Source organism: Borostomias antarcticus, assembly GCF_949987555.1.
Source record: "Borostomias antarcticus genome assembly, chromosome: 36".
Lineage (NCBI taxonomy): Eukaryota > Metazoa > Chordata > Actinopteri > Stomiiformes > Stomiidae > Borostomias > Borostomias antarcticus.
Window position 1 is genome coordinate 2336831 of NC_140269.1, and position 25118 is coordinate 2361948.

A 25118-nucleotide genomic window follows, 5' to 3' on the forward strand; every position below is an offset into this window, starting at 1 on the left:
AAACGGGCAGGCCTAGGCGTGGGGGGTGGGCCGAGAGAGCACTATTTAACGTCTCAACCAAACCTTGAGACTTGGATTTGGAAACGGTAGGCAACTCGGAGGGACCGATTCGCTGCTCCCAGCAGGCAGACAGGCTGATAACACCATGCGGGGAGGGAAGTCTAAGGCCTTGACTTCACGCCACAGCCGCAGCCAGCAGAGAAGCAGGGAGAGAGAGAGACTAGAGAAACATCCCAGAGAAGCAGGGAGAGAGAGAGACTAGAGAAACATCCTAGTGTTCCATGTGATTGTATCTTTGTACAATAAATCTATCATCTGTCGCCGCTTCCAATCCAGTGTTGGGTGATTTCATCAATGACGATAACAACAAGAAGGCTATTAACATCGTGGTTCATAATTAGATGGTGCTAAAACTCTTATCAAGCCTTACAAAAAAATACACAACGCAGAGCAACAGAAGAAGAACGCCAAAAGCCAACACTGTGGTATTCTACTGTTGGTCAGGTAGACAGTGGTATTCTACTGTTGGTCAGATACACAACAGAGAATATCATTTGTGAGTTAATTTCATCGCAAACAAGCCCACAACAATTGGATCTTATAAATCATATCTTTAATCCACACACACACATGAAAACACACAGCCTCAGAATACTTGAATGGGGCAGAATACCACAACCTCTATTCTTCCCTCACTGTTGTGATTGGTGCTGAATTCAACACAGCTGATACCAGTTAATAATGAGAGTCATTTATCCCTGAAACACAGTCTGCTGTTCTTTCATGATGATGATAAAAGCCCTCAGCTCAGCAGAGTGAAGCTGTTTGGGACGCTGCTGTGTTCAGACACCTCATCTCACTGGAACAGAGGCTACAGATACAGATTCATCTGGAACATAAGAGCTCTGACTGACTCATATTCTCCCATCCAAGCTGTCCTCCATCAGCATTGTGCCAAAGTGTCCTTGAGCAGAACCCCAAAATCACTCACATGTGGCACAGTGGCACAGTACCTAGTACTGTCACCTCACAGCAAGAAGGTCTCCGGGCCTTTCTGTGCGGAGTTCGCATGTTCTCACCGTGTTCACAAGTGTGAAAGAGAACCCAACATGAAAAACATGCAGAAGAAGAGAGGCTCTTCAGTCCGGTCCCTGACCAAGACATGGACTGAGCACTTGGACTTGGTCCCCGGGGCTCCATGAACGATGGCTGCCCACTGCTCCTTTTCTTTTGACTGATCTGCTCAGGGTCCTGCCTTTATATGATTGGATGTGATGACGTGGCACAAGATGATTGGCTGTCAACAACGAGCCCTAGCAACTAACTATGCCAGACTTGCCTGATAGCAGCCATGAGGATTGTAGCCAGTTAGTTTGAGAAATCACTCGAGGTCTAGGCTAACCATATAAACTTGTCAAATGAAGTTTGTAAATTAGTGTTTGGTCGATCATCTCTGTTGCTACTGTGTTATTAGCATTGTATCTTATATCAATGGAAAGCCTGTTCATTTCGCTCTACAACGATGTCCCGTTTGTAAGGATCCTGTCCTGTTTGTGGGATGAGCAGCACAGCTGGTATGTGGGTGTGGTCCCAAGTTAAAAGCAACACATTTCCCTGACAATGTCAAACAGTTTATTCAGAATCAGAATGTTCTCCTGTTGGTGTGGAGATGAACATTGTAGGACAGACAGCACCTTGGCCCGGCCTTCTGTGGGGGCTGTAGGGACTCCTCCAGGTTCCAGCACTCCAACCTGCACTCCCCACCACTGTTCTGGAGTCTGGGGACAGACAGACATCACTCAGAACCACACACACACACACACACACACACACACACACACACACACACACACACACACACACACACACACACACACACACACAGAACCTCACGCACCCACCACTCAGGACCACACACACATCACTCCTCAGGACCACACACACATCACTCAGAACCACACACATAGGCCAATCATAACCAGACACACACCACTCAGACCATCTTTGCAGTGTAGAGGTCAGAGGTCGGTGACTGCGTTGTACCAGCGCGCCTCTCTCTGGACAGATTCAGATTCACAGATTCAGCTTGTCTTCCTCCAGGTACAGCAGGGCCAGCGCCCTCTGCAGGTCACCCTGGACCTTCACCCTGCTGGTACACCCCCAATGCAGCCTGTACAGCTCCCCCTAGTGGTGGTGGTGGGGGGGAGCAGCACAGGAAAATCAGGTCCAAGGAGCACGTAAACACGATCAAGTCAAATCACAACCATATCTAAACATGAAAAGGAAATGAAAAAATAAAACAATGACGAAGGGCTGGAGGTCATGACCCCCAGCAGCGTGACCCCCAAAATCACACACACACACACTTCCTACTCACGTATACGACAGAGTGCTCCTCCTCGACCTGCTCCTGCGACAGCACGGCCCCCAGGCTGACATCCCAGGCGTCTGTATGGAGGACAAAGGTCAAAGGTGAGGTCAGGGGTGGCCAGCACTGGTTCTCTACATAAGGCTGCCTGAGGGTGTGGAACGCCGCGTCCACCGCAGGGTTCCACTCCACCTTGTCCGGCAGGCGTTTCCAGGTCAGGCGGTGGAGGGGAGCTGTGACGGTGTTGAGCTGAGGAACCAACTGTTGGTTCTACCCCCCGAGACCCAGGAAGGACCTCATCTGTTTCTGGGTGCGGGGGCGGGCCAGCTGGAGATGGCCTCCACCTTCTTGCTCTGTGGGCCGAACACGGCCTCGGCCGATGTGATAGCCTGGGTAGGAGGCCTCCTCCGGACCGAGCCGGCTCTTCTTAGGGGTGGCGTTGAGCCCCGCCCTGCGGAGCGCCTGGAGGTTCGCCTGGAGGGGCGTCAGGGGAGTTTCCCACTCGGTGCCGTAAATGATGACGTCATCATAGTCCTTGTGCGGCCGGAGGACCCGGTCCATCAGCCTCTGGACCGTTGCTGGGGCTCCATGCACTCCGAACACCGTGTACTGGAACAGCTGGGGGTGGCCAAGGCAGGTTTGTCTTTGGCCCGGGGGGTCAGGGGGACCTGACAGTACCCTTTCATCAGGTCCAGCGTGGGTACAAACCTGGCTGAGCCCAACCGCTTTATCAGTTGGTCCACTCGGGGCATGGGATAGGCATCGAGCCGGTAGATCTCCTTCAACTTGCGGAAGTCATTTCAGAACCGCCATGAGCCGTCAGGTTTGGGGACCAGGACCACGGGACTGGACCAGGGACTGTGAGACTCCTCTATGACTCCCGGCGTTACGCCCTGTGGCAACCCTGGTGAGGCCAGGGATCCGGCGTGGCCACTTGGGGAGGCCCAGAGGCCAATTCAGCACCTAGGTGGTGGACAGCGACCCCGGCCACAGCCACTTCAGCACCATGGGCAGCGTGGCCTGGTTGTGAGTGGCACCTACAGGAGACTCATCGTCTCCCAGGCAACGACCGGACCCAGCTGTCCCCACTTGCCTCGTCAGCCGCTCCGCAGCTGGGGCAAATCAACTTGTCAGGGCCAAACACCCTCAAAAGGACTCTAGACCTCATTCAAGAGCTTAGGGCTCACGTGAGTAGACGGTTTAGAGGGAGTGCTGGCTCCAAACCTTTTTGCTGACTTTGATTGTCCTGACTGTGGTGTTTTTTCTGTGTGTCCACGGCAGGACTAAGAGGGCGGCTGTCGGAAGGGGACAACTGATAGGAGACAGCGTCCCTCGTTTTTAGTTTGTTTGGACCCAGAACCCTTCTTCTCTGTTTTTGACCCTCAATAAATGCATGTCTGTGTTACACCATTCTCATCTACACATGAATGGTGTAGAAAATTTCAATCATATATTTTACCTCATGGCAATACAAGCAAAAATGATGAGCTGACGTCTGGTCTCCAACACCTGCGCCAGGCACTAGACTTTCTCTCAGTAATGTTTTTCTAAACAGAGCTTACACAGCGCCACCTAGCGGCGAGGTCAACAGGAAGAACTTATTGCAGTAACAACTTAACAACTAATAAGGGATAGGCATGGATACAAAGTGATTATTTTCCGACCTCCTTCCAGGTGCCACATCTGCGTGAGAGCAGTAACGCCGTTCCAATTTGTGTGTGTCCCATCTGGCCTCACCTGTGTGTCTCTCTTTCTCTCTCTCTCTCTCTCTCTCTCTCTCTCTGTGTGTGTGCTGATCATCTGTCAATCAAGTCCTCCTCGTTCCATTGTCTCCCTGGTCCTGTTGTCCAATCACCTGTCTACCTGTCTCCTATATACTGTGTATATATATGTCTGTTTCTTACCTGTGAAGGTTAAGGGAGGGAAAGGGACTAATGTTATGTTAAATTATATTTTGTTAGTTGAATAGTCTGTTGCTACACTTACGCTTTCCTAGATGTTTGGGTTTTTACCGGTGGCCTCATCAAGGGAGAGAGCTGGGTAAGATACCCTGGGGTTTACACTACATCACGTAAGTAACCATTTGTCTAAACACGCTACTTTAGGTTTAGAGAGCAGGTGTCACCCATCCTTTTTTGTAGCAGGTAGGTTAGGTTGCGGGTAGATTAGCGAGCTAGCTGTGTGAATCTCTAGGTAGGCTAGGTTAGAGGTGTAGGGAAGCACAGGGCTGTGTTTGTTTTGACATTGTTCGCCTTCTCCCTCCCTTCTCTTACCCTCTGTTAGTCCCCTGTTTAGTTTTGTACTATTTCCCCCTGTTTTGTGTGTGTTACAGTGTGTTACAGTATGTCCATGGATGTATTCTTGTAAATAGCACTTCATCTTTATTTCCATTAAATCCTTTTCTTTAAAAGAGGAGCACACTTACAGTATAGAACAGTGGGTTTTCTAGTGTGTGTTCAGGCTGTGTTTGAGCAGCGCACTTGTGGAGCAGTGGGTTTTCTAGTGTGTGTTCAGGCTATGTTTGAGCAGCGCACTTGTTGAGCAGTGGGTTTTCTAGTGTGTGTACAGGCTGTGTTTGAGGAGCACACTTGTGGAGCAGTGGGTTTTCTAGTGTGTGTTCAGGCTGTGTTTGAGCAGCACACTTGTGGAGCAGTGGGTTTTCTAGTGTGTGTACAGGCTGTGTTTGAGGAGCACATGTAACGGCTCCGCCTCCGCCTGGGCGCTCTCTAGCTCCCACCACCGTTCCCGCAGCACGCACGCCACGGCCTTCCACTTCAGCGCGCGCTCTGCGCGCCCTCCGACGTGATCACCCCGCACACCTGAACACGGTTCCGCTAACGAGCTCCGAGGGCGCGGCTCACCTGCTGCCACTAATCATCCAATCACCTCCCCTATAAGAACCCGGTCTTCCCAACGTTCGTTGCCAGTTCTTCCCTAAGATTCCTTGTGGCAAGTTGTGGTTTTCTAAGTTCCCGTGCTAGTAGTTATGATAGTTTTTTTTTTCTGTGTTACTCATTCTACTCTCCACTCCTCCAGATTCTGGTTTGTTTGCTGCTCTTTCCCTGGACTGACACACGGCTTCCCCGACCCATTCTCCCCAGACCTCGACCACGGCTTGGATTACGTTTTCTGGACATTGTTTGTTGATCGATTGACCCCTGCCTGAACTTGACTACCCTTTGCCTTGCCCTCTGTACCACCGCTATTGTATTAAACCGCCCTCTGGGCTTGGAACTGTCCGTCTGTGTCCGTGGTCCTGCGTTTGGGTCAGCTAGCCAACCAGCCCCCTTACAGCACACTTGTAGAGCAGTGGGTTTTCTAGTGTGTGTTTAGGCTGTGTAGAGCAGTGGGTTTTCTAGTGTGTGTACAGGCTGTGTTTGAGGAGCACACTTGTAGAGCAGTGGGTTTTCTAGTGTGTGTTCAGGCTGTGTTTGAGGAGCACACTTGTAGAGCAGTGGGTTTTCTAGTGTGTGTACAGGCTGTTTGAGAGCAGCACACTTGTAGAGCAGTGGGTTTTCTAGTGTGTGTACAGGCTGTGTTTGAGCAGCACACTTGTAGAGCAATGGGTTTTCTAGTGTGTGTTCAGGCTGTGTTTGAGGAGCACACTTGTAGAGCAGTGGGTTTTCTAGTGTGTGTTTAGGCTGTGTAGAGCAGTGGGTTTTCTAGTGTGTGTACAGGCTGTGTTTGAGGAGCACACTTGTAGAGCAGTGGGTTTTCTAGTGTGTGTTCAGGCTGTGTTTGAGGAGCACACTTGTAGAGCAGTGGGTTTTCTAGTGTGTGTACAGGCTGTGTTTGAGCAGCACACTTGTAGAGCAGTGGGTTTTCTAGTGTGTGTACAGGCTGTGTTTGAGCAGCACACTTGTAGAGCAATGGGTTTTCTAGTGTGTGTACAGGCTGTGTTTGAGGAGCACACTTGTAGAGCAGTGGGTTTTCTAGTGTGTGTTCAGGCTGTGTTGCACTCCTCCCTCCCATCCTAGTCCACCATCTGAGGGAGGAGGTGACACCACACTAGGGTAGTTTCCCAGCAGGTGCCACCTTCTGTATTTGGACCCTGGCTGCGTTCCGAATCGCATAATTCTACTGCTTACTACTAGTACCTACTACAGCTGCCCTTAGAAAGTACGTACTTTGCAAGCAGTAGGCATCCAATTGGGACATACTGTACTACCTTGTCATAACGTTGCGCCTTGAAATTTGCTGTCCATAAAGGGACATTCGTCTACAGCTGTCACAACTCGCACATGTGACGCACTTTTCCGCTGCGCACAGGATTGTGGGTCAGAATAGCCAGAAAAGTCTGCTGGCTTGCAAATTGCAAAATACGACCGGATGTAGTAGGACCGGTAGAGGATCACATGATCCGGTAGATGATCACATGATCCGGTAGATGATCACATGGTCCGGTAGGGCCGGATGCGTGTATGCTGACCTGGGGGACTGTGGATGTCAACCGCGGTACGGCCGTCTCAGTGCTGCATGGTCAACTCCTTGAGGTCTTGGACCTGGACCGGTCCCAGCTGGTCTTCCCCCCCCTGGGGACGTCCGGCAGCGCTGGGGAAGCCAGGAATGCTGGGAACGCCGACACCACGTCCCGGGCTGGTTCTTTGGGCTCCTGGTAGGCGTGGTAGACAGATTTACATGGTACAATTGAGTGCGTTTTCGGCGTCCGGGCTGGCGGACCCTGTAGTTCACATCACTGACCTTTTCTGAAATCTCCACTGGGCCGGGAACTGACGTTCGGCAGTTGGGATGAGGACTAAAGCCTCAGATACACTAGAAGACTTTCACAATCTTATCAGATTATGAAATGACTAAGAGTATACACTAGACTGGCTTCTGCTGATTTTTGTATAAAAACTGAAAAACTGGGTATCGCACATTTAACGACTGGACCAACGAGTGACGAGTTTACACTACACGATAGCGTCCAGAATCGGCTAAAAAATATAAAACATGTTTGATATGCTCCGACACGCTCCCACTCGGATCGGGAGAAGTCTGTTCTCATCATACACTTGCCGATTTAAATCTGTACCCCTCATACACTTACAGATTTCTGTGCCAAATTGCCACTCCGACTACCCCCATCTAGTGCAGACTGCCGCTGACTAGGACAGACTCGGCAGGATTGTGAATGGTGTATAAAATCGGGCATAATATCTTGTAGTGTATCCTCAGCTTAAGATGTAGTCGCACGGTATCCTGGAGTTCTATCGCCGTGCCATGGGGGGAGGGCTGGGTCTCCCCCGCCTCCCTGGTGAGGATGTCCAGGAGCCCCCGGGGTCTCCGTCCGAAGAGCAGCTGGAACGGGGAGAAGCCGGAGGAAGCCTGGGGAACCTGTCAGTTCTGGGGTACCTCTGGGATCTGGGGTACCTCTCCGATCTGGGGTAGCTCTGGGATCTGGGGTAGCTCTAGGATCTGGGGTAGCTCTGGGATCTGGGGTACCTCTCGGATCTGGGGTACCTCTTCGATCTGGGGTAGCTCTGGGATCTGGGGTAGCTCTAAGATCTGGGGTAGCTCTGGGATCTGGGGTAGCTCTAGGATCTGGGGTAGCTCTGGGATAGCAAACAGAACGTAGGGCAGTAGAAGATCCCAGCTAGGCACATGGGTGTGTGTTACCTTCCTTAGCTTGGGGCTTCACTGTCTTGTTGAAGCGATCGACGAGCCCGTCGGTCTGGGGAGGATAGACGGAGGTTCTCAACTGCTTCCCACGTAGTAACCGCAGTACTTCCTTCAAAACAGAGGACATAAAGCACGACCCTTGGTCTGTAAGTATTTCCTGGGCTATACCCACCCGGCTGAAGAGGAGGACCAGTTCTTTGGCCACAGCCTTGGCAGTGGCTGTGCGTGGAGGGAGGGCTTCAGGACAGCGGGTGGTGTAATCCAGGGTCACCAGTAGCCTATGTAGCGGTGGTAGCGACCGTACTTGGGGACGGGCCCAACGATGTCCATGGCTGTTACAGCCAGTGGTCTGGCTGTGTGTTGTGTGTCTTGTGTATGTGGTGTGTGTTGTGTTTGTTGCGTCTTGTGTGTGTGTTGTGTGTGTGGTGTGTGTTGTGTGTTGTGTGTTGTGTGTGTGTGTGGTGTGTGTTGTGTATGTTGTGCGTGCTGTGTGTTGTTTGTGTGTTGTGTGTGTGGTGTGTGTTGTGTTTTGTCTCCCCCTTCTGTTTCCTCTCTGTCCCTCTATTCAGGTGCTGTGGGCGTTCGTTCATCGTTCGATTGTTCATCATTCCCTGGTTCATCCTTCCCTGGTTCATCGTTCCCTGGTTCATCATTTCCTGGTTCCTCGTTCCCTGGTTCCTCGTTCCCTGGTTCCTCGTTCCCTGGTTCATTGTTCCCTGGTTCATTGTTCCCTGGTTCATCCTTCCCTGGTTCATCCTTCCCTGGTTCATCATTCACAACTCCGTGCAGCTGTGGCTGTCCAATCAGCTACAACACCACCCCTATATAGAGCCTGCTCTCCTGTCATTCATGGCCTTTGTGCCATTTTTGTGCGTGGCTGTAAGCCAGCGCACCATAGATAACGTCTGTCGGGTTATCACTCCCTCACTCCATTGTTGACCTGCATTTCTATGTTGCCACCACAAGAAGCAGTAGTCCCAGCACACAAAAATAAATACACTATGACATCCTGTACTTCCAACTTCCGAAGCGTCCGACTCCCATACGGGACATCAGGGGTTCGATCCCCGGTTGAGGATGAACCTGTTTGATTCCTAACACTAGCCATGACCTTTTTTCCTCTCCTCTCTGCCCCCTGTTTTCAGACAGACGGGAGAGATCCCATGGGAACAAAACTTTTATTTTTATTTTTAAGGAAATGTTCAGAAACTGGGCGACCAATTAAAGGTACGCGATGTAGTTTTTGACCACTAGTATGCGCTCTAGAGCAAATTTGAGAAGGTGGTCCCCGAAAATTGCGTATACGTCATTTCTCGCACGCGCACGAGGACGCACGAGCAAGCGCACGAACACGCGCCGAGCACATAATAGTGACGTTATACCCCCATGTTCCAGCAGTTCGTTGCTGATTGGCTCAGTTCACGGCGGGGTATTTTAGAAAGATCTTCGAGCGACAACCAAGTTAGCTAGCTAGCTACAGTATACAGTACAGTATGTCTGCCGGAGGAGATAAAATGAAGCCGGACAGGGATGTCCAATGGCGACGGCTAATGGATCAGAGAAAGAAGAGAGTAAACATTGGTGGAGAGGCTTTCACAAGGTGGAGAAAGTTGCAGGCTGAGAGGGGATTCAGAACGGACGCCGAGGTGGCCGTCTTTCTACTGGACTGGTAAGTCACTTTTGTCTCACTAGCTTGCTAAGATTGCTAAGTTGAAAACAAGGATGTCAAACCCTATTACTTTATTTTCTTTCGATTAGTATGGTGCAGATGTTTTTTCTGTAATGTTACTGTGCGCTGTTTGTTAGGTATGAATGAGAAGGCAGCCTCGCTAGCTTGCTAGCTAATATTATTCCTTCTCCTTTTCTATCGATTAGTATGGGGCAGATGTTTTATCGGTAACATTACTGTCGGCTGTTTGTTAGGTATGAACGAGAAGGCGAAATAGCATCCACTCCTCTGAAAAGGTACCGTTCTGTCCCTCCAATCCCATTGTCTACGATCCGTGGATCAGGCTCCGACTCTGGCTCTGAAAGGTAACTTAGCTAGCTAGCCAACTACGTTGGTAGAAAACACGGATGTCAAACTCTATCTTCGCAATCACTGTGACCGTGTTAGTTTATGATTGTCATATCGCTTTCAGACTGGAAGAACTTGGAGTAGCGAGCATTGGATCAGAAGAGCAAGCTGGAGCTACTGCAAGGTATTCAAGTTAGCTAACGTTACTGGTGTAACAGACGTAAAAATGCCTGCGAGTCCCTGTGGTAGCCAGCACGTAAGTACCTAGCAATGTTGGTAACGCGTCCGTCTCACGATCAGAGGGTGCTCAGGGGAGCAGGGGAGCACCCTCATTTACATGGGTCGAGCCAAAAACACAACTCAGAGGCACGAGACCAGCTATACTAACGTCAGTCTAGTAGTAGCAAGTAGTCGTCAGGAACTGAAGATGTCCACCTAATTTCAGGAAGTAGTGGAGATGGACTACAGCAGTGAACAGAGCATATTGATAACGCTTCTTTGTCATTGATAATGCTTCTTTCTGTTGCATGTCTTTCAAAGGATGGAGATTTCAGAGGAACACACAGTCACAGTACAGCACATCACCAGTGATGAAACTGTGACTCTGCTGGATGACAACACCATCAACAATCTCCAAAACAGCATGTGAGTGTGCACCTGCAGTGCAGTTCTAGGTCAAGCATGATATAGTGGGGGTTGCTTGTCAGCTGTTTTATGTAGTATAACAGTTATGGTTGATGTCCAGTGTGGCGGAAAGGAGCGTTCTGTGGGTGGGCATGTTGGCCCTAATGCGCTGGCTGTTGGGGTCCCTCCTTAGCCTTGGTTTACATCTCTTTTGTTGTTTCATTTCATTTGTATGTATTTCCATAGGGACAGCATACAAGTAAAACAAGAGTGTTAAAACAATGATGAGAAATACCACAGCATTTATAGCCTAGGGCTAGTTTGCGATGCCAGTCCCTAGATTGTGATGGTGGTGTGGCCTGGTTATGACAGTGCTTATTTTTTCCTTTTACAGTATTGACTGGGCTGAGGAGCCGTCAAGTGCTGATGATGGCAGAGACAGCAATGAAAACAGTGATGAGGACTGGAGTGCTGTCGAATTTGATGAAGACAGCAGTGACAGTGAAGAGGGCTATACTCCTCCCTTGTGTGTGAAGTATGTTGAAGAAATAGGTTGAATATTTTACACTCAGATGTAGCTAATGACTACATGCAACCAATCGACCATACTCATGTTATTCAACAAAACTGTTTACATTCTCAAATAAGTGCTACTCTGCATAAACAAAATAATATTGTTATTTTTGGGGGTGGGGTTACTTCACCAGAACAGGAGGTGCTCTGAAGAATACCTTCAATATTGAGGAACTTCCTGAGGTGGGCGTGAGCGACACAGTCTTAGACATCCAGCAAGATGAAGCTCAGTCAACTACAGAAGAGATGCCTGAGAGACCGGAAACACTGCGGGTGCTATGTCATGAGGACATTGTAAATCAATCAGCTTCAATCACCTATGAAGCATCTCTACGACAGCTGGTGAACTTCCTACAGCTTCCCTTTGACCGTTGCCCATTCTCTACAAAGAAGAGAGCATGTGACGCAAGAGCACCATTTGAGATAGAGTTAAAGAGGAGAGGAACTGCAACTGTAATCGAATGGGTGAGTTCAACTATGCATATCTAGAATTACTGTAGTTTAGTCATACATTGTTTTCATAAAATGCCTCTCTATGTCTATTTATTATCCAGTGTCTTATTAATTTGTGGATCTGTGATACCATACAGAGTGACTGTGTTTGGCCTTCTTTTACAGACATGCCCCAACGGCCACATAGTCTGGAAGTGGAACTCGCAGCCCTTGTTCAAATTTGGGTTGCAGGCCGGAGACTTCATGCTCTCTACAAACATTCTCCTCTCCGGCAACAACTTCAAGAAAGTTCTCCTTCTCCTAAAGTTCATGAACATGGGATGTGTTGCAGAGAGCACCTTCTATGCTGTTCAGGGCTCATATTGTCTTGGTGCTATCAAGCACTTCTGGGAGGAGAAACGAGCTGTAATCATCCAATCTCTTTGCCAGAAAGACAGTATTGTAGCACTAGGTATGTTTCCTCTGCAGTTATCAAATATGATCTTGTAAAAAAATTGTTTTAAAATTGAATATAGATGTCATGGAAGGTACTTATGAAAAGGGCAAAGACATAAGCTTTGTCTTTCAGGTGACGGGCGCATGGACTCCCCTGGCTTTTGTGCACAATACTGCACCTATTCCACAATGGACAACGACACAAAGTTCCTCATTGAGGTCGTCACCATCGACAAGAGAGAGACCAACCGGAATTCTGTGATCATGGAGAAGGAGGGCTTCACAAGGACCATGGACAAGCTTCTTGATGAAGTGCCTCTACGGGAGTTTGTCACTGATGGGCACATTCAGATCGCAGCGCTGATGAGTATGCCTGATTTATAATAATATAATCAATCTTTATACAACCCAATGTTGCCATTATGTGTGTGGTGTTTTATTGATGCAATATTGTTGTTTGAACACTGGGTAGTGTAAGGGTGTACAGCATACAGGTATAGGTGAGCTCACCAGTACTGGTGTCATTGATTGGGACTGGGGTGAGCATACTGTTTTTGACGGTGTAGCCATGTCAATACCGTGTGTTCAAAATGTTAATTGAATTGTAACTAATTATTGTCCTTACTACAATAATTTCGATCACAAATGTTTTATCTTTACAGATCCAGAGAAAGGGAAGTACAAAGACTCTGGGGTGAAACACTCTCTGGATATGTGGCATGGTGCAAAGTGTTTGGCCAAAAAAATCAATGCGGTATGTATCTGATGTATGCAAAAAATCCAAGTAGTGGTCTTAGTGAAGCCATGAATGACTAATCACTTATCTCAGACCTGCAAACTTGTCACCTTTTGGCTACAGTCACCTTTTTTATGTTAACCATGGTAGTTTCGGTGAATCTAGAGGGTTTTAGTTTTGTATGTCATCACCTTTTTCGCTACTCCAGAGTTTGCAGGTCTCTACTATCTCCTTTGTCCATAAACAGGCAGGACAACTCAAGGGAAATGGAGCCCTACTGTACTGGATGCGAGACATAGTCAACCACTATTGGTACAGTTGTAGAATGGCAACCACAGTTGAAGAGTTTGTGGTAGGTACACAGAAACAAGCACCAAGTGCATTATTGACCACGGCACTCTGGCACCCTTTACAGGTCACTCGCATAGCGTCCCCACTAACCATCACTGATTTACTTACTTACACAATGACCTGAACTTGTCAGCTCTAGACCATGGCTAGGCCCTGCGCAGTGGTAACAACTATCATCTAAAAGTGATTTACATGAGTTCCTGATGAGTGTACATAGGCATTTTTCTAATCTTTTCTTACTGGCGTCTGAGCCATTTCAATTGTTGTCGCCTAAATTGAGAACCCCGCCTCTAGACCTATTATCAAATACTCAGATGTAGATTACATGAGAATTTTCCAACAGACCTGATCCTCCATCCTCTCTATTGTTGTCCATGTTATATTGATCTCAGCAAATTTACCTCACAGTAACATACTCTGTAGAACCCTACACAGGAATGTGCATTTCCCCTAGGTGTGTTAAACTCCATTTGTGTTTCTAATATATTTTTCTCAAAGAAACATTGGCAAGGTGTGCTGAATCACGTGGTAAATCAACACAGCTGGATTTTTGGAAGATGCCACCATGAGCCTCAGGAGGACATCAACAAGGAGTGGATGGAGATGGACTCGCCAGCGCATCAAGCCTTGAGAGCCATTGTCCTTGACACAAAGTTGCTACGTCAGGCTCACAAATACATAACATTCAGGTTTGTCTGAAAGTCCTATGTATAATCAGATACAGAGAAGAAATAGTAATAATAATAATAGTAATAATAATAATAATAACGATAATAAGCATAACACAATAATAATTATAATAAACAAACATAACAATGAACATGATAGTAGTAGTATTTATGATGCTAGTAGCAGTATTGGTAGCAGTGTTTATGAGCCGGGGGGGGCTATGAGTCTGAGGAAGGGTGGGGGGGTTCAGAGTTCACTACCGCGCATTCTGTTTCGGTGTTCAATCTGATGGCTGTTGTGCAGTCTCATGGCTGCTGTTAGGAAGGAGTGTGAGAACCGCTCTGTTCTGCACCTGGGGGAGATGAGCCTGTGGCTGAAGGTACTCCCCATCTTCCACAGTTCATCATAGACGGGGTGGGAGGGGTTTTCAAATATGGTGTTCAGCTTTTCTCTCATCCTCTTCTCCACCACTGCCTCTAGACTGTCCAGTTTCTGTCCAACAATGGAGCTGGCCTTTCTCACCAGCTTGTTGAGTTTGTTGGACTCTCCAGTCTTAGTGCTGCCTCCCCAGCAGGCCACAGCAAAGAGGCCATAGCAAAGAACAGTGCACTGGCTACTACAGACTGGTAGAACATCCGTAGCAGCCTGCTCTGTCCTTTCTTGTACATGGCCTCCGTGTTGTCTGTCCAGTCTAGCCTCTTGTTCAAGTGCACTCCCAGGTACTTGCATGAGTTCACCATCTCCACTTCCTCACCCTTGATGGTATCGGGTTGGGGGGTCTGTCCTCCGTCAGAAGTCCACAACCAGCTCCTTGGTCTTGCTTCTGTAATTGTATGGTGTATCAAATGTTAGAGAAATCTAATCTTGGTCACAAGCCTAAAGGAAACATCTTTGTGCTGAATGTATTTGTAGATCCACTGCAGACCTGGAAAGCTACCACAATCACTTGTTGATGTATGCCAGCAAACGCTACGCTTTCACCCCTCCTGTGTACCACGCCCGGGTCCTTTTGGCAGCTATAGACTACAATGCACACAAGGATCGGCCCCAGGCAATCAACAAGAATGGCCATAAAATGTAAGTATACTTGTAGCGAGTAGTAGGCACACACACATCAAATAAGCCATGACATTATGGATCAGCTGGACACTGATTAACCATGCTGTACTTTTTAATCAAGCTAGATTTAATTTTTTATCACAGTAATTTATGTACTTTGTGTCTATGTTTATTTTCCCTTTTCCATCATGCAGCTTTAAACGGAAGTTCAACAAGAAGTCACAGCGCTGGACGGTTGTTGCAGAATTAGAGCCAAAGACTTACAGCTACATCAGTGATCTCCAAGCCAACATTGTCAGTACACGACTGGAATCGGGAACAGGGATTCCGAGGACGAGGCCACCAAGTGAAAGTGACCCAAGACACCTAGGTCTGCTCCCTCCAGTACCACCTCCATCAGTTGAGGACCTGGTACAGGCACACATGTCCAGAGGACTTGGTATGTGAACAATAGTCTAAGATTCACTGCCCATTCTGTATCTGATTGTGTTACTAGCATCATGTGATGATTATTTCAAAGTCTAAACTTCAATATGGAATTGTGATTCATGTGCTGATTATTTACATCCAGATTTCATTAAATATTCATGTAGAAAAACAAACACTAATGACATTTTTCTATTCTACAGGACCCAAAAAACAGTCCTGATCCAGTCTGGACTCCTGAACAGCTCTTATCTGCAATGTTTTGACATTGGCCTATCAACAACTTCAATCTCACCATAGATGGCACCACCGTCTCCTCTTCTCTTCTCTTCCCCTAGCCCGTCTCTACCTTTTCTTGTGTCCTTGTGTTGTATCTGTGGCAATATTCTTTTTGTCTCACCCCCTCCCCCCACCTCTAGTGTAAAGCTACTGAGTATGTGAAAAGTGCTATATAAATCAGAATTATTATTATTAGCTCTGGGATGTGCTCTGAGGGATGTTGATAACTGAATCTATTTATGAAGTAATGTTTTCTAATTTGCAATGTCTCTATTTGAATTCCATATGTACAACAGTGAAGGTTGATTTTCACTCATACTGGCACTACATTGTTCTATGAATAAAAATGTCTTAATATTTTCAAAACGTTACCAACTCTAATTTGAACCGTGTATCCTGTGGAGTACAGTAAGTCATGTTTTTAGACTGAACATTTTTATTGATCCAAAAAGTAAAATATAAACTGAACATATTTATTGATCCAAAAAGTGAAATATAAAAATAAGAACATTTGTTATAATAATAAATAAATAAAACTAAGAAGATTTATATCCCTGACTAAATGTACTAAAAAGCCATCTCCACTATGGACTTCAGCAAGGTTCTACAGTCTTCCAGGAATGAATCCAACGTACTGTTGAAATGGGTCAGGGAATGTATGTCTGATCATCCACACAGCACAGCTGGGTATCACCACTCTATTTCCTGATCATAACATCCCCCACTGCCACACAACAAACTGTCGGTAGGCTGCATGACGGAATTGCCTATTCTCCTGTCCTGGCTCAAGAGCTTCATCCCTGAGTCCAAATATGTCATTCCGGGTGGCCCTTGCCACCTGGAGGATTTGCATATCAAGGCAAATGTGGGCCATGTGTGGCAAGGTGCTGACACAGTACTGTGGCCCATTGGCACCACAGCATTTTCTTTCCAAGTCTGTGGGCATTTCTTTGCAATTGGTGCAAGTACACCAATTCGGGGGAGGGGGTTCTTGGGCTGCAGGGGGATCCTGGGATTGGGATCCTTGGAGTAGAGGTATGATGTCAAACAGGAGTCCTGGCTGACGCTCCAGTACTTGCAGAAACTGCGACCTCAGTTCTGGCTCTGGCATCTGCATGACCATATCCTACATCAACAAACGAGCCATAACGCAGGTAAAATGAATGGGTAGCCAAGTACTCATTGGCCAAATTCGAAATTACATAATAAAATATAATAGGCTACTGTTCATAAGTAGCCTTCTTTCCAAATCACAATGTTACCTGCTGCGTCTGAATCCTGTTTGCCCGGAGTGTATTTATGCGTTCTACATCTGTAGGATCCAGTGGTGGTCTTGGTCCTACCCTGCTTCGCGCACCGCGGCGCACGCGAGTGCCGCCTCGGATCCGAGGGCCTCCCCGGCCCCGCACTCGGCGACCAGCACCACCCCTGGATGTTGAAGGCTATGAACCGAGTGGAAGAATTGCAACATATTGTTTTGAATTATGCTTATGTATGAAAATTAACTAGGTCTACAGTAGGCCCTACACTAATAGGCTAATGTAAAGGTTAGACTAGCCTATTTGGGTAACCATGATACAAGACTAAACAACAATAATGACCGCTTTGGATCCTAGGCTAACTATTTCTGACTCATATCGTTGCATTTGAGTTATTTCAGAATTTCCCTCTTGCAATTCACGCATCATATGGTTGCTGTTTTATATAGCCTAGGCTATATTTCTGACCTCGGCTGCTGACATGGTGTTGGGTGTCAATCCGTTACCTAGCAGTAAACTACGGTGCACCGCTCGCACACGTAGATGAAGAAACGAGACACTCCCACTCCTGTCAATCAAACTCAACTGGCAGGAACCGCCCACTCAGCGGACATAAACAAACGTTGTATACAAAACATTAGCTAAATATGATTTAGCGAAGAATATACAAGGTAGGACATACATTTGAGTGATTCAACATGTTTATTAGACAACAAGGAACAATTTAATCAAGTAATTTTGAAAATAAACAAAAAAATGATTTTTTTATTCACGTTACATTGGGCACCTTTAAGTGACCAATTACAAGTCCCATTGATATACAGTACTAGACTTGTGCTTACTGTTATGTTTCTTTGTGTATGTAACTCTGTGTTTTGTTTTCTGCTCCTCCTGTTCTCGGTCCCTCTCCCAGATTCCTGAGTGGATCCAGTTATAATGAATATAATTCAAAGCATTTTAATAAATATGAGCATTGTGATTTGTCATTTGCGTTTGTCACTGGATGTTATGTAAGTTATGTAAAAATGGGGTTACCTGGTGGTGCTATGTCAGTTATTGAATTTATGTGCAGTAATTGAACATTTGAAATACTCCAGTTTTGAAATTATACCTACAGGTGTCTCAGTAATTACCCATTATATATTAGGCTTTACTTTGCATGTATTTACCAGGTAAATGGTTAGTAATTGGGGGACTATGAAAGGAAGGGTTACCAAAAACATTTTTCAGAGTAAGTTAATTTAGCAATATAATCCATAAGCCTAGGGTCCAATGGGCCTAGGATATAAACAATGAACTACTGGTAGAATGGTGGTGGAGCAATAGCGGGAGCATTTCGGATTATTAGCCAACCACTGTCCCTGACGCTAATAATCCGCTAGAGGTCCGCTTGCCATTCGATGTGCGAATGGCCAGGAACCCGCCAGCGGATTCGGCCAGAGGTCCGCCAGCTCATCCATCGGGGACCTGCTGTAGGTCCGCTAGCCTTGTGTTATCTGGGTTTATCCCTTACCTTTGTCCAGAAACAGAATTGAATCAATTGCATCAAAATAGCTAACATTACAGGAATCATCAGTGTAACGATGGTTACGACTTGTAACCCCAGTTCTATATCGTGGAGCTCCGCCCCACAGGCTTCGCTCCTAGTGGCTTGACCAATCGTAGCTAGCTATGCGCACTGAACAATTTTATGCACGCACCTCGACCAATGGGAGTAAACCGGTGCCTTGCCAGAAAACCCGCGAACCCAGGGTATAAAAAGCCTGTCATACCGTCAGTTCGGCTCCTAAAGCAATTTTCAGCGAGCCAAAGGGGGTTCAGCAAAGTCATCTTGCCTGTGGGGCTTCGCTCCACTCATAGAACTGGGGTTACAAGTCGTAACCATCGTTCTATATCGTGGAGCTCCGCCCCACAGGCTTCGCTCCTAGTGGCATAGGCGGAGTGGAGCGAACCGCACAATGTACTCTTGCTGGACCCATTCCTGCAACATAGGTCAGCCTGGCCGATGGCCACGCCCCAAGTACAAAGACACACACAAGTGTTTGTACCCGAAGTCCCACCCACTCGCCCCTTAACAGGAGGCGGTAAGGTGCATGCGGGGAGTCCTACCCGAGGCGAATACGCATGGAAACGGCCCGAACAGGACTCAACCCATAATAAGATAAGCCCCCAAGGCGGAACACAGAAACCTACTGTGCGCCCAGATTTGCCGTGCCCAGAACAGAGGCGGCGAAAGAGGAGGGGGGCATATCCAATAGATAGTACCGGATAAAAGGCGAAGCCCAAGAGGCTGCCGCACAAATATCCGCAACCGCTACTCCTCCCAAGAGGGCCGCCGAAGCGGCCACCCCTCTTGTGGAGTGCGCCCTCACCGTCTCAGGCAGAGGGCGACCCGCCGCCTCATAGGCGTGTGAATGCCCTCGCACAACCACTGGGAGAGACGCTGCTTAGAGAGCGGCGAGCCCACTTTCCCAGGTCCATAACAGACTAGTAACTGTGATGTGGTCCTGACCCCGGCCGTGCACCGGACATACTGTGCCAAAGCACGTACTGGGCACAACCGATGAAAACGGGCCTCTTCCTGGTTTGCCTGTGGCAGAGGGAAGAAGGCCGATAACTCAACCGGGAGCGCGCTGGATGCATCCTCTCCTCCCGCGGCCCACACACCCCCGACGGCCTGGGACTCGCAAGTCCCTCCCCACCCATCGAGGGAAGCGTCTGTGAACACCACGACGTAATTTGACACTCGGCCCAGTGGAACCCCGCGAGCGACGACGCGCCGGTCCATCCAATAAGCCAGACCCGTCGACAGTGACAGGGGTAACCGCACACGGCGACGTCTGTGATGCTCAGGATGCAGACGAAGCTGGGCGAACCATCTCTAAAACGGTCTCATGTAAAGCAGTCCAAGGGGGACCACAACATGAGCTGCTGCCATAAGACCGAGCAGACGCATGACCGAATGCGCTGAGACCGCCGCTAATGGGCGAGCCCTCCGGAGAGAAATCTCCAGGGCTTCCCTCCTTGGCACGGAAAGAGACGCTGACATGGCTATCGTGTCCAGGTTGCGACATAAATAGGTCACCTGGCGTGAGGGCCATGGAGAGCTCTTTTCCCAATTGATGGCAAATCCAAGGCGAGTGAGATGGCTCACTAGACATGCGGTATGTACCATCGCCAGCCGTGCGGACAGCGCTAACACCAGCAGGTCGTCGAGGTAGGCTAGTACTCTGACGCCCTGTCTGCGCAGCGCGCAAGAGCTGTGTCCAGACATTTCGTGAATGTCCGCGGTGCTAGAGCACAACCAAACGGGAGTCTGGTATACTCGTAAGCCACGCCCTGAAAAGCGAACCTCAGGAACCGTCTGTGCCGAGGCACAATAGGAACATGAAAGTAAGCATCGTTCAGGTTTATGCTGGTGCAGAAGTCGCCAGGGAGAAACATCTCCAGTAATTGACGCACCGTCAGCATGAGGAATTTCAGTTTGGAGACTGACTTGTTGAAGAGGCTCAGGTCCAAAACTGGCCGCACACCGCCCGTCTTTTTGGGCACGAGGAAGTAGCGGGAATAATAACCCGTATTCCTCTGCTCCGGAGGGACCACTGTAACTGCCCCTTTGCTCAATAGCTCTGTGATCTCTCCCGTGAGAGCCAAGGCCTGGGCAGGGGACGAGACCGCAGTCTCCACCACGCCCCGGAAAGGAGGCAGGGGCCAGCGGAACTGGATGGATTATCCCTCCCTCAGAACTCGACTGAGCCAGCTGGATGGGGAGCATAACGCCATCCAGGTGGGGAAGTGGTCTGAGAGAGGCTGGGCTGAAAACCTTCGTATGTGGGAGAGGACTTGGGTATATTCCTCCTCGACCGCCCCCGTAAAACTGAAATGAATCAGAATCACGGGCCATGGGGGGTCGCCCCAGAAAGGGCTCCGGAGAATCCACAGGAGTCCCAGAAGTCCCCGCCTGGTTATCAGCCTGCTGAAAACGCGCCGCATCAGACATCAAGGTGGAAGAGCGTTATGCCGAACGAGAGGTCGTTTCCCCCTCCCTCTCTCCCGCGAAACCCGCAGGTTGACTGGAGAGGGGGCCGGCGCGTGCAGCGAATGTGAGCTGGGGTTAAAAGCTAACGAGCAAGACCCCCCAGGTGAAAACCCGGCTGTACCCCTGAAATCGGTAGCCGGTTGCGAGGAAATCAAGCCCTCTACACTGGGCGAAAACCGGTACTGACAAGTCTCTCGAAAAAAGGCTGGCTGAATCGAGCTGGGGTTTTTAGCCTTACCCTACTAACACAATCAGGTTGCAGCAATGTTGCAGAAACGTGCAATTTAGACTTTTGTATGGTCCACTCAACGTCAAGTTAAACGTGCATGCAACGCAAACGCGGTATCTGCAAACAAGTTGCTGCAACGTGCAGGTCCAACGTGTCTGCAACGTGCCTGCAATGTCCACACAACGTTGTGATTTCCGTGATGATTATGGCTGCAACGTTGTATACACGTTGATATATTACTTTATCATATTTGTTATGTTGCTGCAACGTAGTTGACGTGGTCTACACTTCCGTTGGCTACATTTATAATTTGCATTACAAAACAAATCAGCTCCTTGCACAAGCTCCACTACTTCCTGAAACTCTACAGGCATATTTCTTTACCGTCCTATACTATTGGATAGCAATTGCGATGAATCCGGTGTGCAGCACACCTGATCAATCACTTCCATCCACTAGTATATGACAGGAAAGAAATACGCCTGTAGAGTGTCAGGAAGTAGTGGAGCTTGTGCAAAGAGCCTATTAATGTCATAGTCAATGCAGCAAGCAAAATGATGGTACAAAAGTTATGACACAACACCATTAACAGTTAAGAACAATTTATTTTATTAAAAAAGTACACACAATGTCTGGCCTGCAAAATGATAAACAAGTTTTAAAAACAAAAAGGATTTTAAAAAAACAAACAAAAAAAGTTATTTACAAAAAAAGTGACAGGCTGTGCTCAGACAGGCTGGGGGGGGGTCTGTGCTCAGATGGGCTGCGGGTGGGCGTCAGATGGGCTTGGGGGCAGCTAGGAAGGGAAGTCTTCCTCATCAGAATGCTGGGGAGTGCTCAGATGGACTGTTCTTGGATGGGCTGTGCTCAGACAGACTTCTGCAGATACCTAAAGACATAATGAAATGGCCGTAAATACACAACGCACATACATGCACAAAAAAGTGGTACACAATCTTTGGAACCATGCAGTGTCACTGGGTAGGAGAAGCCAAAAAAAAAAGACATCACTTACCCTTCTGCATTAAGCAGGGGCATGTTTTAATGTCTCCTGCAGCTGGGCGGCCACCTCCGCCATCGTAGCCTTCGGCATGGAGACCATAACTGCACCTTTAAGTTATCAAGAAAGGTAATGGTTTCAATTCACATCGGTCATGGAACAAAGACGATGTATTAAAAAATATTAAAAAAATGAACCATTTCTTCCGTGTTAGAACATTGAAGATTGTCATACTCTTCAGTGGCTTCTTCCCCTTCTTCCTGTGCACACTGTAGGCGCTCCACACCGCATGTGTGGCAACAGCTGACAGCACCCGCCGGACTGTGTCCGCCAAGTCTCTGCCACCAATGGCACCTAGGTATTGTGTCTGCAAAACAAAGACAGTCATTTACTGTATCCTTCCCTGCAAAAATAAGACAAAGTTCTGCCCTGCAGACACTCACCATCTTCCTCTGATGTTCCCGGTCCTTCAACCTGGCCTCAAAGACCTGCAGCTCCTCCTCCGTTTGGGCAGGGTCCAGTACATCCAGCACTTCTCCCTGGGCTCCAGACTCCCCAGGCCGCATGCTCTGGGCCAGTTCCATCACACTCTGCGCAAGCTCACAGAGTTGCTCCCGCAAGTCTGAGAACTGCTGATGTACAGACCTCTGGAAATCTAGATAAACACAGATGTGGCTATAAGTACATTAACATAAAACTAAATGAAACTCAAAATATATCCCTGCATGCAACATGAAGTAGTTCCATACCAGCATCTGCAGAGCAGCATCAATTCGGTAGAGGGGTACATGGAGTCAATGGTGCTGGAGCCGTTTTCTTGGGCGACGGCATCACAGACCTAACTGAAAACCAAAAGGGATAAAGGAAAGGGATTAGCAGGAAACTGTATGGTGTTGGCACCATGCTTTGGCTTCTGGCATTTGAAGGAAAATAAATTAAGACATTAACAGGTAGACATCACAACACCACAGCAGTACATGCCACTCTTACCTGGTCTGGCTGGGGTGCTATACATGAGGCCTGGGCTCATGTGGTTTTCGCTCACAGGGGATGAGCTCGGAAAATCTGCAAGATGAGTAAAATGATATTCAATCTAAAAAAGCCAATCACAGAGCTAACTGAAAACCTAAAGGGATTAGCAGGAAACTTTATGGTGTTGGCTTTGGCTTCTGGCATTTGGAGGGAAACTAAATAAAGACATGACAGGTAGACAACACCACAGCAGTACATGCCACTCTTACCTGGTCTGGCTGGGGTGCTATACCTGGGGTCTGGGCCCCGCTCGCTCACATGGGACGAGCTAGGAAAATCTGCAAGATGAGTAAAATGGTATTCAAAATAAATAAAAAATAGTCCAACTATCAGTGTGCAAATAGGCATAGACATTTCATTTCAACTCAAACATGCATACCTGGATTGTACAGCACAAGTGGATTGTACTGGCAGAGGCCTTTCAACTCCGGCACCTGGCATACCGTCTTTGGCCTGCATTGTGGGGACCAATGGCTGCCCGGGGCTTGGAATATCTAGTGGAATATCAGTATATTAGCTCAGATTACTCGATTTCAAAAGTACTACTCTTTTGGGACTGTTGAATGCACTTTAGTATATTACCTTCGTCACTGGAGTGATAGCGTGTGTTGCGCCGTCTCTTTCGAACGTCTTGGCACTCGTCCATTGACGACTGCTGCTCAAAGACTTTTGCCATGAGCCTGGCACCTTCGTAATGATCTGTGTGCATAAAGTACCATAATCAATACATTTCAGCCATCCTTTTTTCCTCAGAATAATGAGTCATGATCTTCCCCCCACCCCCATCAGTATTTTTTAATAGCTTAAAATGCAAACAGTACCAGTTGTGGACTTTGGGAAAACCCGGACTCTGTGGAGTGCCCAGCCAGGGTTAGGTTCCACACAGCTCTTTATCCGTTGGCTGACTCATTCATTGGCCAGGAACACATCTGCAACTGTGAGTGAAACCATTAGTACCCGCTTCTCTGTACAATTGAAAAGTAGCACACCAATCAGAAACATTGTTCACACAAACATGTTCTTACCCCATCCTTTTTGGAGAGCCAGGATACTGGGACAACCGACACAAGTGTCCTACCCCAGAAACTCCACACTGCAATACAGTCTGCCCAATAAACAAAAAAATATTAAGTTTATAAACACATAAGGACCCTATGGGAAAGTAGGCAGAGGGGAAGAAGCGACTAAAACAACAATTCAACAAGTCATTACAGCCGATAAGTAATTAGTGACACGCCACTATTCTATACTGTTCTTTTTTTTTGATTCTCTGCCGGCCCAGGACAGATGCGGTCGATGGCGGTCAATTATCAGTGTGGGAAACATGAAGCTAGTTTAGGCATTAGCCACTGAAGTGCACAGATTAAATGTATAAGGCCCGTGAATCACGCGTTACTACTCGCAGTTTTAACAGGAACGCCTGTTTTTGACTCGTGAACTCCAACAATACACACCGATACTACTAATGTGGCAACAAAGCTGCCTCCATCTTTGTTTCGAGCTAACGTTATTGTCCATGGTACCCCGCTTACCTCGTGCGTGGCATCGTTCTCAGTCTCCCACTTTCCAGACAAATGGAAAATATATAAAGCATTATCTTGGCTTCGCCTTCACCTTTGCCTATGTAAAATTAGCCTAAGATTCGTGATGGCCTTAGAAAGCCTGACACGAGCGAGCTCTCAATGTGAGTCTCAAATTCAGCACAGTCAAACAAACAATTCACATTTCCCTCAGTCCAGCGGCCATTTTAGATTAACGTTAACTAGCACAAACTTAACAGCTCAGACCGTTCGCTTATGTTTCTGCAAATGTTCGCGGCGAACACAAAGCCAGTAGTAACAGAAAAAAGGTTTGCAATAGTTTGTCGGAGTATTTGCAATATTGTCTAAACGTTAGCCAAGTTCGGGCCTTGACTTAGCTAGCTAACACTAGGTAACGTGCTAGCTA

General features: G+C 47.8%; 1 protein-coding gene across 1 annotated transcript; it reads left to right on the forward strand.

Moving 5' to 3' along the window:
- The first annotated feature begins 9575 nt into the window (after nucleotides 1–9575).
- LOC311328014 (uncharacterized protein) lies at nucleotides 9576–15822 on the forward strand. Its single transcript, XM_084461125.1, has 14 exons — nucleotides 9576–9659; nucleotides 9914–10024; nucleotides 10132–10191; nucleotides 10548–10652; nucleotides 11026–11166; nucleotides 11339–11669; nucleotides 11823–12108; nucleotides 12226–12459; nucleotides 12755–12846; nucleotides 13076–13180; nucleotides 13678–13868; nucleotides 14761–14925; nucleotides 15102–15346; nucleotides 15537–15822. Exons 4-14 carry the CDS (start codon nucleotides 10549–10551, stop codon nucleotides 15554–15556), a joined length of 1914 nt encoding a protein of 637 aa, XP_084317251.1. The 5' UTR covers nucleotides 9576–9659; nucleotides 9914–10024; nucleotides 10132–10191; nucleotide 10548; the 3' UTR covers nucleotides 15557–15822.
- The last annotated feature ends 9296 nt before the right edge of the window (nucleotides 15823–25118 follow it).

Coding starts and splice junctions, on each gene's coding strand:
- LOC311328014 (XM_084461125.1), top strand. CDS start 10,549: ATGGAGATTTCAGAGGAACACACAGTCACAGTACAGCACATCACCAGT. Junction 11,167..11,338: donor ACTCCTCCCTTGTGTGTGAA/GTATGTTGAAGA, acceptor TTACTTCACCAG/AACAGGAGGTGCTCTGAAGA. Junction 14,926..15,101: donor AACAAGAATGGCCATAAAAT/GTAAGTATACTT, acceptor TCCATCATGCAG/CTTTAAACGGAAGTTCAACA.